This window comes from Ranitomeya imitator, chromosome 2 (genome assembly GCF_032444005.1).
Source record: "Ranitomeya imitator isolate aRanImi1 chromosome 2, aRanImi1.pri, whole genome shotgun sequence".
Taxonomy (NCBI): Eukaryota; Metazoa; Chordata; class Amphibia; order Anura; family Dendrobatidae; genus Ranitomeya; species Ranitomeya imitator.
Genome location: NC_091283.1, coordinates 180,174,425 through 180,189,680, shown reverse-complemented (window position 1 = coordinate 180,189,680; position 15,256 = coordinate 180,174,425). Strand labels below are relative to the sequence as shown.

General features: G+C 45.2%; 1 protein-coding gene across 3 annotated transcripts in view; it reads right to left on the bottom strand.

Moving 5' to 3' along the window:
- Positions 1–15,256, bottom strand: part of LOC138662470 (serine/arginine-rich splicing factor 4-like) — a 146,172-nt gene that overhangs the window by 43,073 nt on the left and 87,843 nt on the right. The window contains exon 1 of one of the 3 annotated variants that reach the window (XM_069748150.1): positions 5,063–5,776. The exons of 1 other annotated variant lie outside the window; for it this stretch is intronic. In XM_069748150.1, coding sequence (XP_069604251.1) covers positions 5,063–5,717 — 655 coding nt within the window. In that variant the 5' untranslated portion in view covers positions 5,718–5,776. Of the gene's footprint in view, positions 1–5,062; positions 5,777–15,256 lie in introns of those variants that run through there. One more of the 3 variants, XM_069748152.1, reaches the window with a different exon arrangement.

Below are 15,256 nucleotides of genomic sequence, written 5' to 3'. Positions count from 1 at the left end.
CTCTTTCCATCTTTAGGGGTAATTAGTCCTCCAGCTGTGACGAGGTGTCTAGGTGTGTTAGGTACACTCCACGGCTACTTCTAGTTGCGGTGTTAAGTTCAGGATTGCGGTCAGTACAGTGGCCACCATCTCCAGTGAAAGTTCTCATGCAGCTCCAAAGTCACCGGATCATAACAGGGGACATGGTCCTCGTGACAGCGGATGTCGAAGCACTTTATACCAGCATTCGACATGTGGATGGCATGAGGGCAGCTAGATTCTTTTTGGAGTCTAGTAATGTGGAGGCGGATGTGCGTGAGTTGGTGTTGGAGTTGTTGGATTTTATTTTAACACATAACTTTTTTGTTTTTAAAGACCGTTTTTTTCTCCAGAGGCAGGGCACTGCCATGGGGGCGGCCTGTTCTCCGTCGTATGCAAATTTGTTTTTAGGATTTTGGGAGCATGAGATCTTTTACGGCGGAGCACAGGCGTCCCCACAGATTCTTGGATGGTATCGATGCATCGTATCGTAAGGATACCTCAGTGAATGCCCTCCTGCACTCCACATCTTTGCATCCGCCCTCCACGATAAGAGCCATCCCCATTGGACAGTTCCTTCGGGCTCGAAGGATCTGTACCTCTGATGCCTTATTTGAGGAACAAGCTAGGGACCTTGGGGACAGGTTTAAACAACGTGGGTACAGTGGTCGTGTAATTAAAAAAGGATATGTTAGAGCTAAAAAAAACTAAGAGAGATGATCTTTTGGTGGAAACAAAGAAGGATAAAAAGAAAAATACTTGGGATGGTCAACCACGCTTCATATCCACCTATAATCATACGTGGGATGTGATGAGAAATATCATTAGACGGCATTGGTCAGTATTACAGACAGACCCGATTCTGGGTAAACATCTGCCCGACCAACCCCTGATGACTGCACAGCGGAGTAGCAACATATCCGATATGTTGGTACATAGCCACTATGTGGCTAAAACCCCTGATTTCTTTGGTGCGGGTCAACAAAGAAAGGGCTTTTTTCCATGCGGTGGGTGTTTAGCATGTAAAAATCTGGTGAGGGCCACATCCTTCACGTCCTCAGGTGGCAAGAAACAGTTTCAAATCAGAGAACATATTACGTGCAGTACAACATTTGTAGTATATTACGCTATATGCACGTGCAAACTGATTTATATTGGGCTCACATCATGGGAATTGTGCGTGCGCGTGAGAGAGCACGTTAGGGACATCATAGCAGCCCGGGATGTGGAGGATGTGGATAACCTGAAACCAATACCAAAACACTTCCGCTTGCACCACCAATGCAATCCCAAATTTTTGAAGATCTGGGGTATTGATAAGGTCTGTGCAGGCATCAGGGGAGGTGATTTGAATTGAAAATTAGCACAATGTGAATGTCGTTGGATAATCCTGTTAAATACCATGTCCCCACACGGGTTAAATGAACAACTGAGCTTCAGTTCCTTTTTATAGTGAGGCAGTTCTGGTTCTGCTTTTTAATGCTATTTTATTTTTGTGTCTGTTTTTGTGTGTTTATTAATTTGTTTTTTCTCCCCTTGATTATTTCTTTAGTGTTCTTTAAGATGAACTCCATGTTATATGTTGAATGTCATTATTCCGGTGAATGAGAGACAGTTATCCTCAACATGGGTGCTGTTGTCGAGTGATTCTCCTCCCTATGGCCCCGTCTGATGCCCGAAAGATGACCATCAGAAGCCTCTACACGTGCACCGTGCACTCTTGTATATCCATATTGTATAGATATATATGGACTTTATTTATATTATATTATATATGTTCACTGTGTTTCCACTGTATGTTTGCGTTGATGTATGGAGCAATCCATTTATGTCTGCGCTATGTATATGTCATTTTATGGCTTGTGATTTTGTATGTCATTCCCCCTTTTTTTGGGGTGTTCTTATGTTATGGTTTCACCCTAAGTATTTTCATGTATTTTCTGTGTATGTTTTATGGATGCGATGTCATATGGACGGTTTTTATGTGCACATCGCATCATTTAGGGTTTTTGGGGGTGCAGAATATGTGGGGTACGATATGCCTTTATTATTTTCATTATCTGACGTGATGTCATATAGGTGGGGTTTTGGTGGTGTCCACTGTGCGCATGTCCTTGGTGGTGTGAGTTCCGGGACAACGCTGGAGGCGCTCGTTAGTGACGTTTGTGTTCCACTGGCGTCGTTGCGATGCATAGGTGTAACGCGGCATCATGGAGTGCGCCGCAGCGTTGTAATTCCTGGCGCACTGATGTCGGACATGCGCCATTATGAGTGGCACCTCTTCTGATGGGCGTGGATTTGGTGGGTCCCTAGGTGCGCATGTCTCGTGTGATCCATACTCTGCGACATCGCTGGGGTCGCCCAGTTGTGACGCTTGCGTTCCATTGGCGTCGTTGTGGCGCTGGTTTTGGAACGCGGCGTCATGGTGTGCGCCGCAGCGTTGTATTTCCTGACGCACTGACGTCAGACATGCGCCTTGATGATGGGCACCTGATGGGGTTTACGGATCGCTTAAATACCGGGTTAACACACAATACAACACTGCCCCCTGACGAAGCCGACGCGAAACGCGCGTTGGGGCTCCGGTGGTAACTTCAGGTGGTCCGGAAAATGGGTAAGATCTTGATAGGGATTGTGAGTATTGAGTGCGTTACATTTAATGGCAACCCCTGATTTGGGTAATAGTATTTAGCATGGCATGCTTACTCTCTCCAAGTAACTTTTTGCTTACCCATCCTTATGATATGCACTAGTGGCACTTTACTTGCTTATATGGACATTTCCAGGGGCTTCTCCCCGGATGTGTGTTGTTTTTTTCAGTGTTGTTCCAGTTTTTCCCTCATTATCACTTCGTAGTACTGGCTTTGTTATGTGATGTGTCTTGTATTTATTTCATGTAATAAAATTTGAAAATAATTTTAAACCTAAAAATTGTGTACGTATACTCCTATTTTTTCTTCTGGTTTTCATGTTTGCCTCTTGGAGTGTCCGTAGTATTAGTAAATATGCAATCTCTGTTTTTCATGGTATGAACACATGGCTACATGCATGTGTATGAGATCGCATATGTTTTGGTCCACTGTGGGCTGTATTTATTATTAGCTCTCTGGAGGTGGTCTGGGAATTGTCCTTGACTGATCTCACCATTCTTCTTCTCTGCCTTTCTGATGTTTTTCTTGGCTTGCCACTTCTGGCCTTAACAAGAACTGTACCTGTGTTCTTCCATTTCCTTACTATGTTCCTCACAGTGGAGATTGACAGGTTAAATCTCTAAGGCTAGTTTCACACTAGCGTTTCCCTGATGTGCGGCGGGTTGCGGATTTCCTCCGTGAAGCCCCGCCCTCGGCCGCACCTCCGCTGCTAGCTCCGCCTACATCTGCATGCGGCCCGCATTCGGCCAGCGTACCTATCTTTAACATTAGGTACGCAGGTCGTGCGGCTGTATGCGGATGGTGCCGCATGCGTCGTTTTGACGATGCGGCGACCAGCGGAGACGCAGCCATGTAGCATTTTTTTTCTTCCGCATCGTCAAAACGACGCATGCGGCACCATCCGCATACAGCTGCACGACGTGCGTACCTAATGTTAAATATATGTACACAGGCCGCATGCAGATGTAGGCGGAGCTAGCAGCGGAGGTGCGGCCGAGGGCGGGGCTTCACGGAGGAAGTCCGCAGCCCGCCGCACATCAGGGAAATGCCGCATATTCATCACTGTAATGGGCGGCCCCACGTGACCGCTCATACAGGAGAAGCTGCGGCGAGGAGAAGAAGCAGTGAGGGAGCCGGGTAAGTATTTTATTAACAGCGGGGGGGGGGGGGGGGCGCACAGAGGGTGGGAGGGGGTTGGGGACAGGGATCTTTTTTTTAAACACAAAAAAAAAAGAGTTTTCATATCTTCTCTCCAGCGAAAGCTGCTGGAGAGAAGAAATGAAAGGCGGCTTCAGCACCACGCTGAGGGGACAGCGCTTACTGTAGCGCTGTCTCCTGCACGGCACACGGACTGCACACGGACAACATCCGTGTGCGGTACGTGTTTTACACGGACCCATTGACTTTAATGGGTCCGTGTAATACGTGCGCTCCCACGAACACTGACATGTCTCCGTGCTTTCCAAACGGACACACATTCCGTGAAAACACGCTGAGATGTGCAGAGACAAATTGATTTTAATGTGTCTACGTGAGTCAGTGTCTCCGGTACGTGAGGAAACTGTCACCTCATGTACCGGAGCCACTGACATGTGAAACCGGCCTTAGACAGTTGTTTTGAGGAGCCCATGATACCACTCTTCAGAGGAGATTCAAACAGGAGAACAACTTGCAAGTGGCCACTTTAAGTAGCTATTCTCATTATTGCATACACCTGGCTATGAAGTTCAAATCTCAATGAGGTTAGAAAACCCAAAAAAGTGCTTTAGTAAGTCAGTAAAAAGTAGGTAGGAGTATTTAAAACAAGAAAATGATAAGGGTGCCCATACTTATGCACCTGTCAAATTTTGTTTGAATGCAGATTGCACATTTTCTGTTAGTACAATAAACCTCATTTCAAGGCAGAAACATTACTGTGTCCAACAGTTATATGAAACTGAAATAGCTGTTGCAAAAAAAAACAATTTTTATAAAACATTGCTTAAGATTAATAGGGGTGCCCAAACTTTTTCATATAAGTGTATAAGGCGACAATACAAATATCTCTCCAAGGATCTGTTTATACCAAGGAAGGTGACTGACACAAGGGGGGATTCTCTGCATCTTGAGGAGAGAAGGTTTTTCCACCAACATAGAAGAGGATTCTTTACTGTTAGGGCAGTGAGAATCTGGAATTCCTTGCCTGAGGAGGTGGTGATGGCAAACTTAGTCGAGGGATTCAAGAGAGGCCTGGATATCTTCCTGGAGCGTAACCATATTGTATCTTACAGTGATTAGGTTCTTTAGAAGAATGTAGATCTGGGGATTTATTCTAATGGAATATAGGCTGAACTGGATGGACAAATGTCTTTTTTTGGTCTTGCTATGTTACTATGTTACCTACAAATCCTTACCTGGAACAGAAGAACTGACCGGCGTTGGCTCAGAGGGTTCGTCCTCCTGCTCGTCTTGCATTATTGCGGCTGAACAGCTTTCGAGTAACCTTTCTATACGTAATTCAATGGACTCCTCTGCGGCGTTGTTGGAACGGGTCGTGTCGGAATCTTTCCCGTTGCTAGTACTGTGGCAGGTTTCCGCCTTGTCTGTGCACGGATTTGGTGATGGACTGGAGTAGCGCTGCCCGCTGTTCCTGGACTTCTGTTCCCCCTCACATACAATACCAGCGTCCTCAGATTTTTTTCCACTGTCTGATCCGTGCCGGGAAGCCGCATTAAGCGGAATCTGCAAATCTTCATACCATAAATCAGTGCCTAAACTGAATGGATTCTGCGAAGGACAAGGCACCTCTGAAGATGGGCACTGCCCAGCGGACACTTCTGGAGGGTCCCTGCCAGGGCTACTAACTTTGAGACGATTTCTGGGCACCGGGGATGGACTTCTGGGCCCTAAAGATCTAACTCTCTTAGCATATGGAGAGGGATCTTGTGAATCAGAAGCTTTTCCTTCATCTGCAAGGATTTCTGCCACTTTCTCTTGCAGCCAGGCTTCACCTCTCACCAGTGCTGCTGCCCGCACCTTGCCAAGCAATTCCTCCAGGACAGCAGACATGGTGCAATGTGCACACACTTCCTAGTGCAGGTCAGACACTTCCTCCTCTTCTCTGATCTCCCAGCATGCTCCAGTAAAGCAGTAGCCACTACAAGCTGGGAGGAAGGAATCAAACAATGCAGAAACCTGCAGCGCCAGCATAGACTGAGGGGGACTGATTGCAGAGGCTCCTGTATGGCAAAAGTCAGAGCCTGCACCCTGCCTGTGTCCTACTGTGGTGAAATGTTGTGTAGGGGATGATATGAAGAATTTATCATTAGGTGTCACATCAGAGCCAAAATAAATAAATACAGTGTGTCTGTAAAGTCATGGTGCACTTTTGACCAGTCACTGGAAATCAACAAAAGAGGATAGAAATGTGAAATCTGCCCTAAATAAAAGAAAAACTCTCCCAGTTTCATACATATTCAGTGCAGTTGGGCTCCATTTGTTGCCCTGCACACATCCAAACGATAGTGAAGTTCTTGCCACACACGGGTAAGGACGTATGGTGTAACAGAGTGAATAACGTCAGTGATTCTCTGTTTTAAGTGATTAATGTCATTGATATGTTCAATGTACACATGTTGCTTCACATAACCCCAAAAGTAAAAGTCTAAAGGCGTCAGATCCGGGGATCGTGGTGGCCATGGCTTGACAGAACTCCTGCCTATCCACCGCCGGGGGAATGTTCTATCCAGAAACTCACGAACAATGGTGGCGTAGTGTGGAGGAGCGCCGCCCTGTTGAAAGATGACACCTTCTGGAAATTATGGCACTGCATACAATTCCAACATGTCAAGAAACGTGTTTGCCATCACAGACCGCTCCATTAAAAAAAAATGGGCCTATCGCCTTATCATGCAACAGGCCACACCACACGTTCACTTTAGGGGTGGTACGTTCGTACTCAACTTAGGCATGAGGATGTTCAGCACCCATATTTGGATGTTATGGCGATGAACATGTCCACAGATATGGAAGGTCGCCTCATCGCTAAACACAATCTTCTGCAAAAATCTTGCATCATTGTTAATCTCACAGAACACACTGAACTGTCACGATACCCGGGTATTAATGGTGCAGGGAAAACTGCACCCAGCAGCAACAGAGCTGAAGCAGAAACCAGATAACTAACATGAACACCAAGGGTACCTTTCACATGAGACAGAGTGACCAGGTAAAGCAAAAGGACCTACGATAATGTGACAGAGTGGGAGGTGGTCAGGGAAAGGAGCCAGACGCCGGGGAAACAGAGAAGGGACAAGCATAAAAGAATAGTGAAACAAGCCGAGGTCGTAGCCAGGAGATTACAAGATACCAACAGGGAGAGTCAAAGAATAGTCAGAAGCCAAGCCAGGGGTCAGTAAGCTAGGAAAGCGAATAAAGCAGGTGACAGCAAGACACAAAGCAATCCAGCACACACTACAGCGATCAAGCATACAGACTGCAGAAAACCTATAGCTGACAAGGATACCAGGTTAGGAGTGAGTATAAATAGCCCTCCCATCTTCTAAGAACATTAACCCTGAGAGTACAAGACATAACCTTGTCCTAACCATGACATGAACTTTCCTCTGTACCGTCCACATCTCGACTGGCATGGAAAGCCACACTGCTGGCATAAGCTTGTGGTTGCATGATGTCACAGACCTGGCAGTGCATTAATCAGAGTTCAGTTTATTAGGGGTTAATCTGACTGGGGGCTCAACAACAGCTTAAATGAGTTTCTGTTGTTTGGTTCTTGTTATCTCTCCTCATGAATAGGTCATGAACAGGTCTGAAAAAGGGCACCAAAAGTGCACCATGACTTTATCACACACACACACACACACAAACACACACACTCACACACCTTCCAACTCTAAAGCGAGAAGAATCAAATTTTGCGGCCACACAAAAATAGTGCTCCCACAGAAGCCCCTTAGTGTTTGTGTAAGAATGAGAGCCGGCCTTGGCGTGCCTTGTCTGGGACGAGTCCGGAACCATCGGTGCTGTCACCCAAGTTGCAGAGGGGAGAGTTTAGTTCTCCGGGCAGACCTTTGAACTTAAGACCAGGGGGCGTGGAGAGCATAAAAGGGCGACAGTGCTCGGGAAAAATGGCAGTGGTGGTGGGAAGCTGTAGTGTGCGGAGGCTGAGTGTGAGCCCTCCCGCGCTGTACAGTCAGGACAAGGTAGGCCCAAGCAAGAGGGTCCCACGGAGGCTTACCAGGAACTACAGGCACAGACGTTTCCCGAGATCCCTGACAGTACCGACTCCCATAACGCCACTGAGCGTGAGTGATTCCTCCTTATGACCAGACCGCAGGGGACGCACTCCAAGACAGGACAACCAGGCCGCAGACCGAGTACGACTGACTGACATATTCGCTCCCGCATACGCCAGTGCTGTGTCGGCGCTTAACCCCTTCATGACCCCAGCTTTTTTCGGTTTTGTATTTTCGTTTTTTGCTCCCCTCGTTCCCAGAGCCATAACTTTTTTATTTCTCTGTCATTATGGCAATGTGAGGGCTTATTTTTTGCAGGACAAGTTGTACTTTTGAAGTACATCATTGGTTTTAGCATGTCATGTACTACAAAATGGAAAACAAATTCCAAGTGAGGTGAAATTGCAAAAAAAAACCGCAATCCCACCCTTGTTTTTTGTTTGGCTTTTTTCTTAGGTTCACTAAATGCTAAAACTAACCTGCCATTTTAATTCTCCAGTTCATGACTAGTTCATAGACATCAAACATGTCTAGGTTATTTTTTATCTAAGTGGTAAAACAAAATTCCAAACTGTGCTAAAAAAAAAGAGAAAAAAATTGTGCAATTTTCCGATACCCGTAGCGTCTCCATTTTTTGTGATCTAGGGTGGGTTGAGGGCTTATTTTTTGTGCACCGAGCTGACGTTTTTAATGATACCATTTTGGTGTCATTAACCCCTCTGTGACCTTAGACGTACTATCCCGTCGAGGTGCCCTGGGCTTATCTGACCCTGGACAGGATAGTACGTCATAGCCGATCGGCCGCGCTTATCGCAGCTGACATCCGGCACTATGTGCCAGGAGCGGTCACGGACCGCCCCCGGCACATTAACCCCTGGCACACCGCGATCAAAGATGATCGCGATGTGCCGGCGGTGCAGGGAAGCACCGCGCAGGGAGGGGGCTCCCTGCGGGCTTCCCTGAGACCCCCGGAGCAACGCGATGTGATCGCGTTGCTGCGAGGGTCTCACCTCCCTCCCTGCTCCCTCCAGCCCCGGATCCAAGATGGCCGCGGATCCGGGTCCTGCAGGGAGGGAGGTGGCTTCACAGAGCCTGCTCAGAGCAGGCACTGTGAAGCCTGCAGCGCTGCATGTCAGATCAGTGATCTGACAGAGTGCTGTGCAAACTGTCAGATCACTGATCTGTGATGTCCCCCCCTGGGACAAAGTAAAAAAGTAAAAAAAAAATTTCCAAATGTGTAAAAAAAATTAAAAAAAATATTCCAAAATAATGAAAAAAAAAAAAAATATTATTCCCATAAATACATTTCTTCATCTAAATAAAAAAAAAAAAACAATAAAAGTACACATATTTAGTATCGCCGAGTCCGTAACGACCCAACCTATAAAACTGTCCCACTAGTTAACCCCTTCAGTAAACACCGTAAGAAAAAAAAAAAAAAACGAGGCAAAAAACAACGCTTTATTATCATACCGCCGAACAAAAAGTGGAATAACACGCGATCAAAAGGACAGATATAAATAACCATGGTACCGCTGAAAGTGTCATATTGTCCCGCAAAAAAAGAGCCGCCATACAGCATCATCAGCAAAAAAATAAAAAAGTTATAGTCCTGAGAATAAAGCGATGCAAAAATAATTATTTTTTCTGTAAAATAGTTTTTATCGTATAAAAGCGCCAAACCATAAAAAAATGATATAAATGAGGTATCGCTGTAATCGTACTGACCCGAAGAATAAAACTGATTTATCAATTTTACCAAACGCGGAACGGTATAAACGCCTCCCCCAATAGAAATTCATGAATAGCTGGCTTTTGGTCATTCTTCCTCACAAAAATCGGAATAAAAAGCGATCAAAAAATGTCACGTGCCCAAAAATGTTTTCAATAAAAACGTCAACTCGTCCCGCAAAAAACAAGACCTCACATGACTCTGTGGACCAAAATATGGAAAAATTATAGCTCTCAAAATGTGGTATTGCAAAAAATATTTTTTGCAATAAAAAGGGTCTTTCAGTGTGTGACGGCTGCCAATCATAAAAATCCGCTAAAAAACTCGCTATAAAAGTAAATCAAACCCCCCTTCATCACTCCCTTAGTTAGGGAAAAATAAAAAAAAATGTATTTATTTCCATTTTCCCATTAGGGCTAGGGTTAGGGCTAGGGTTAGGGCTAGGGTTAGGGCTAGGGCTAGGGTTAGGGTTAGGGCTAGGGTTAGGGTTAGGGCTAGGGTTAGGGCTAGGGCTAGGGTTAGGGCTAGGGTTAGGGCTAGGGTTAGGGTTAGGGCTAGGGTTAGGGCTAGGGTTAGGGCTAGGGTTAGGGCTAGGGTTAGGGCTAGGGTTAGGGTTAGGGCTAGGGTTAGGGCTAGGGTTAGGGCTAGGGTTAGGGTTGGGGCTACAGTTAGGGTTGGGGCTAAAGTTAGGGTTAGGGTTTAGATTACATTTACAGTTGGGAATAGGGTTGGGATTAGGGTTAGGGGTGTGTCAGGGTTAGAGGTGTGGTTAGGGTTACCGTTGGAATTAGGGTTAGGGGTGTGTTTAGATTAGGGTTTCAGTTATAATTGGGGGGTTTCCACTGTTTCGGCACATCAGGGGCTCTCCAAACACGACATGGCGTCCGATCTCAATTCCAGCCAATTCTGCGTTGAAAAAGTAAAACAGTGCTCCTTCCCTTCCGAGCTCTCCTGTGTGCCCAAACAGGGGTTTACCCCAACATATGGGGTATCAGCGTACTCAGGACAAATTGGACAACAACTTTTGTGGACCAATTTCTCCTGTTACCCTTGGGAAAATACAAAACTGGGGGCTAAAAAATAATTTTTGTGGGAAAACAAAAAGATTTTTTATTTTCACGGCTCTGCGTTATAAACTGTAGTGAAACACTTGGGGGTTCAAAGTTCTCACAACACATCTAGATAAGTTCATTGAGGGGTCTAGTTTCCAATATGGGGTCACTTGTGGGGGGTTTCTACTGTTTAGGTACATTAGGGGCTCTGCAAACGCAATGTGACGCCTGCAGACCAATCCATCTAAGTCTGCATTCCAAATGATGCTCCTTCCCTTCCGAGCCCTCCCATGCGCCCAAACGGTGGTTCCCCCCCACATATCGGGTATCAGCGTACTCAGGACAAATTGGACAACAACATTTAGGGTCCAATTTCTCCTGCTAACCTTGGAAAAATACAAAACTGGGGGCTAAAATATAATTTTTGTGGAAAAAAAAATATTTTTTATTTGCATGGCTCTGCGTTATAAACTGTAGTGAAATACTTGGGAGTTCAAAGCTCTCACAACACATCAAGATGAGTTCCTTAGGGGGTCTACTTTCCAAAATGGTGTCACTTGTGGGGGGTTTCTACTGTTTAGGTACATTAGGGGCTCTGCAAACGCAATGTGACGCCTGCAGACCATTCCATCTAAGTCTGCATTCCAAATGGCGCTCCTTCCCTTCCGAACCCTCCCATGCGCCCAAACGGTGGTTCCCCCCCACATATGGGGTATCAGCGTACTCAGGACAAATTGGACAACAACTTTTGGGGTCCAATTTCTTCTGTTACCCTAGGGAAAATACAAAACTGGGGGCTAAAAAATAATTTTTGTGGGAAAAAAATTTTGTTTTATTTTTATGGCTCTGCATTATAAACTTCTGTGAAGCCCTTGGTGGGTCAAAGTGCTCACCACACATCCAGATAAGTTACTTAGGGGGTCTACTTTCCAAAATGGTGTCACTTGTGGGGGGTTTCAATGTTTAGGCACATCAGTGGCTCTCCAAACGCAACATGGCGTCCCATCTCAATTCCTGTCAATTTTGCATTGAAAAGTCAAACGGCGCTCCTTCCCTTCCGAGCTCTCCCATGCGCCCAAACAGTGGTTTACTGCCACATATGGGGTATCAGCGTACTCGGGACAAATTGGACAACAACTTTTGAGGTCCAATTTCTTCTCTTACCCTTGGAAAAATAAAAAATTGGGGGCAAAAATATAATTTTTGTGAAAAAATATGATTTTTTATTTTTACGGTTCTGCATTATAAACTTCTGTGAAGCACTTGGTGGGTCAAAGTGCTCACCACACCTCTAGATAAGTTCCTTAGGGGGTCTACTTTCCAAAATGGTGTCACTTGTGGGGGGTTTCAATGTTTAGGCACATCAGTGGCTCTCCAAACGCAACATGGCGTCCCATCTCAATTTCTGTCAATTTTGCATTGAAAAGTCAAACTGCGCTCCTTCCCTTCCGTGCTCTCCCATGCGCCCAAACAGTGGTTTACTGCCACATATGGGGTATCAGCGTACTCAGGACAAATTGGACAACAACTTTTGAGGTCCAATTTCTTCTCTTACCCTTGGAAAAATAAAAAATTGGGGGCAAAAATATAATTTTTGTGAAAAAATATGATTTTTTATTTTTACGGTTCTGCATTATAAACTTCTGTGAAGCACTTGGTGGGTCAAAGTGCTCACCACACATCCAGATAAGTTCCTTAGGGGGTCTACTTTCCAAAATGGTGTCACTTGTGGGGGGTTTCAATGTTTAGGCACATCAGTGGCTCTCCAAACGCAACATGGCGTCCCATCTCAATTCCTGTCAATTTTGCATTGAAAAGTCAAATAGCGCTCCATCCCTTCCGAGCTCTCCCATGCGCCCAAACAGTGGTTTACTGCCACATATGGGGTATCAGCGTACTCAGGACAAATTGGACAACAACTTTTTGGGTCCAATTTCTCCTGTTACCCTTGGTAAAATAAAACAAATCGGAGCTGAAGTAAATTTTTTGTGTAAAAAAGTTAAATGTTCATTTTTATTTAAACATTCCAAAAATTCCTATTAAACACCTGAAGGGTTAATAAACTTCTTGAATGTGGTTTTGAGCACCTTGAGGGGTGCAGTTTTTAGAATGGTGTCACACTTGGGCATTTTCTATCATATAGACCCCTCAAAATGACTTCAAATGAGACGTGGTCCCTAAAAAAAAATGGTGTTGTAAAAATGAGAAATTGCTGGTCAACTTTTAACCCTTATAACTCCCTAACAAAAAAAAAAATTGGTTCCAAAATTATGCTGATGTAAAGGAGACATGTGGGAAATGTTACTTATTAAGTATTTTGTGTGACATATCTCTGTGATTTAATTGCATAAAAATTCAAAGTTGGAAAATTGCGAAATTTTCAAAATTTTCGCCAAATTTCCGTTTTTTTTTCACAAATAAACGCAGGTACTATCAAAGAAATTTTACCACTATCATGAAGTACAATATGTCACGAGAAAACAATGTCAGAATCACCAGGATCCGATGAAGCGTTTCGGAGTTATAACCTCATAAAGGGACAGTGGTCAGAATTGTAAAAATTGGCCTGGTCATTGACGTGCAAACCACCCTTGGGGGTAAAGGGGTTAAAAAAACGTAATTCTGGCGTTTCAATTTTTTTCTCGTTACGCCATTTAGCGATCAAGTTAATCCTTTTTTATTGATAGATCGGGCGATTCTGAACCCGGCGATACCAAATATGTGTATGTTTGATTTTTTTTTATTGTTTTATTTTGAATGGGGCAAAAGGGGGGTGATTTAAACTTTTATATATTTTTTTATTTTTTCATTTTTTTTAAACATTTTTTTTTACTTTTGCCATGCATCAATAGCCTCCTGAACCCGGCGATACCAAATATGTGTATGTTTGATTTTTTTTTTATTGTTTTATTTTGAATTGGGCAAAAGGGGGGTGATTTAAACTTTTATATATTTTTTTATTTTTTTCATTTTTTTTAAACATTTTTTTTACTTTTGCCATGCATCAAAAGCCTCTATGGGAGGCTAGGAGCTGACATAGCCTGATCCGCTCTGCTACATAGAAGCGATGCTCAGATCGCTCCTATGTAGTAGATTTAGTGCATTGCTATGAGCGCCGACCACAGGGTGGCGCTCATGTGGTGCCCCAGGGTCCTGGTTGTCACAGTGACATTGCTATCCTCATGGGGGGAGTGATGTTACGCTTGGAGGCACGGAAGGAAAACTTTCATCAGGTAAACACAAGCATGTAACATGTTCACACTCCAGGCCACAAGGGGGAGCTTTTGATCCTATTCCTAGGTGACTCCCCTATATCTATTGTGGTTTGGAGGGAACATCAGTCAGTTCCTGTCAGAGAGACAGAGGGGAAGGAAGCAGAGGGGCCATGCAGCCACGAGAAAGTGCTGCAGCCCCTGGACTGAGATAACAACGAAAGCAGGACATATTGTAGTGAGCATGTAGGAGAGAGAGGACACCAGGGGAAGGACAGCAGTGAGCAGACTGTCTCCCTGGCAAAGCACAGACAACCGGTAGCCGGAACACCGAGGTTGTAAGGGTCTCTAAGACTTACATCAGAGACCGGCAGGACAGCTGAACTGAAAAGATACCTGTCCGCCACACACACCTGAAGACACAGTAACACATAGAGCCCGGGGCGCGATAGAGTCTCTGTAAAAAGGCTCGAGTTACCTGTCACACAGGTATTGTCCTATCCTATATGGGGGACAGAGAAGAACTGTGAGGACCTTATCTGAAGCCATAGGTAGTAAGGGAGTATAATACCACTGCGCTAGAGGGAAGGATTTAGTCTCCACCTGGAAAAGGGGACTCTCAACTTGCCTCCAAGCCGGCCGGACTCTAGCTATCCTGTGATCTGTACCCTGGACTGTGGCTGCCTGAAGTCTTCAGTAAACAAGGTAAAGAGACTGCAAACCTGCGTCCTCGTTCCTTACTGCACCTTTCACCATCATCTTCCATCTACACATCGGGAGCCCTGGGGATATACTTCACCTGTGGGAAGTTGTACCATCTAGCTGCCATAACATCACCCCAGAAGATCCCTTAAAACAGCGTCGGTCCCCACTGACCGAATACCACAGGTGGCGTCACAAACATAAACTTCATTCCATTTTCCTTTTACATAGCTGACATATCCCGGCTATGATGCGGGCTCCGATGTACTATCCCATCCGAGGTCAGAAAGGGGTTAAAAGAAAGGACTGTCCCCTCTCCAGAGTATCTCCTCTTGGATCCAGGACCTGCGACCGGACATCCCAGGACCACCGATGATACCAGGACCCAGGACCCCTTCCAGACCAGGACAACATTGGATTCTTCAAGCGTTAAAGGGAACCTGTCACCCCCAAAATGGAAGGTGAGCTAAGCCCACTGGCATCAGGGGCTTATCTACAGCATTCTGTGATGGGAGCTGGGTGAGTATTTCCCGGCAGGCAAGCGGGGGGCGCACAGGGGATGGGAGGCGGGAGGGGACGCACAAACTTTATTTTTAAGGGAAAATAAATAAAAAAACATTGATTTTTTCATTCTTTCTCTTCAGCGAACGCTGCT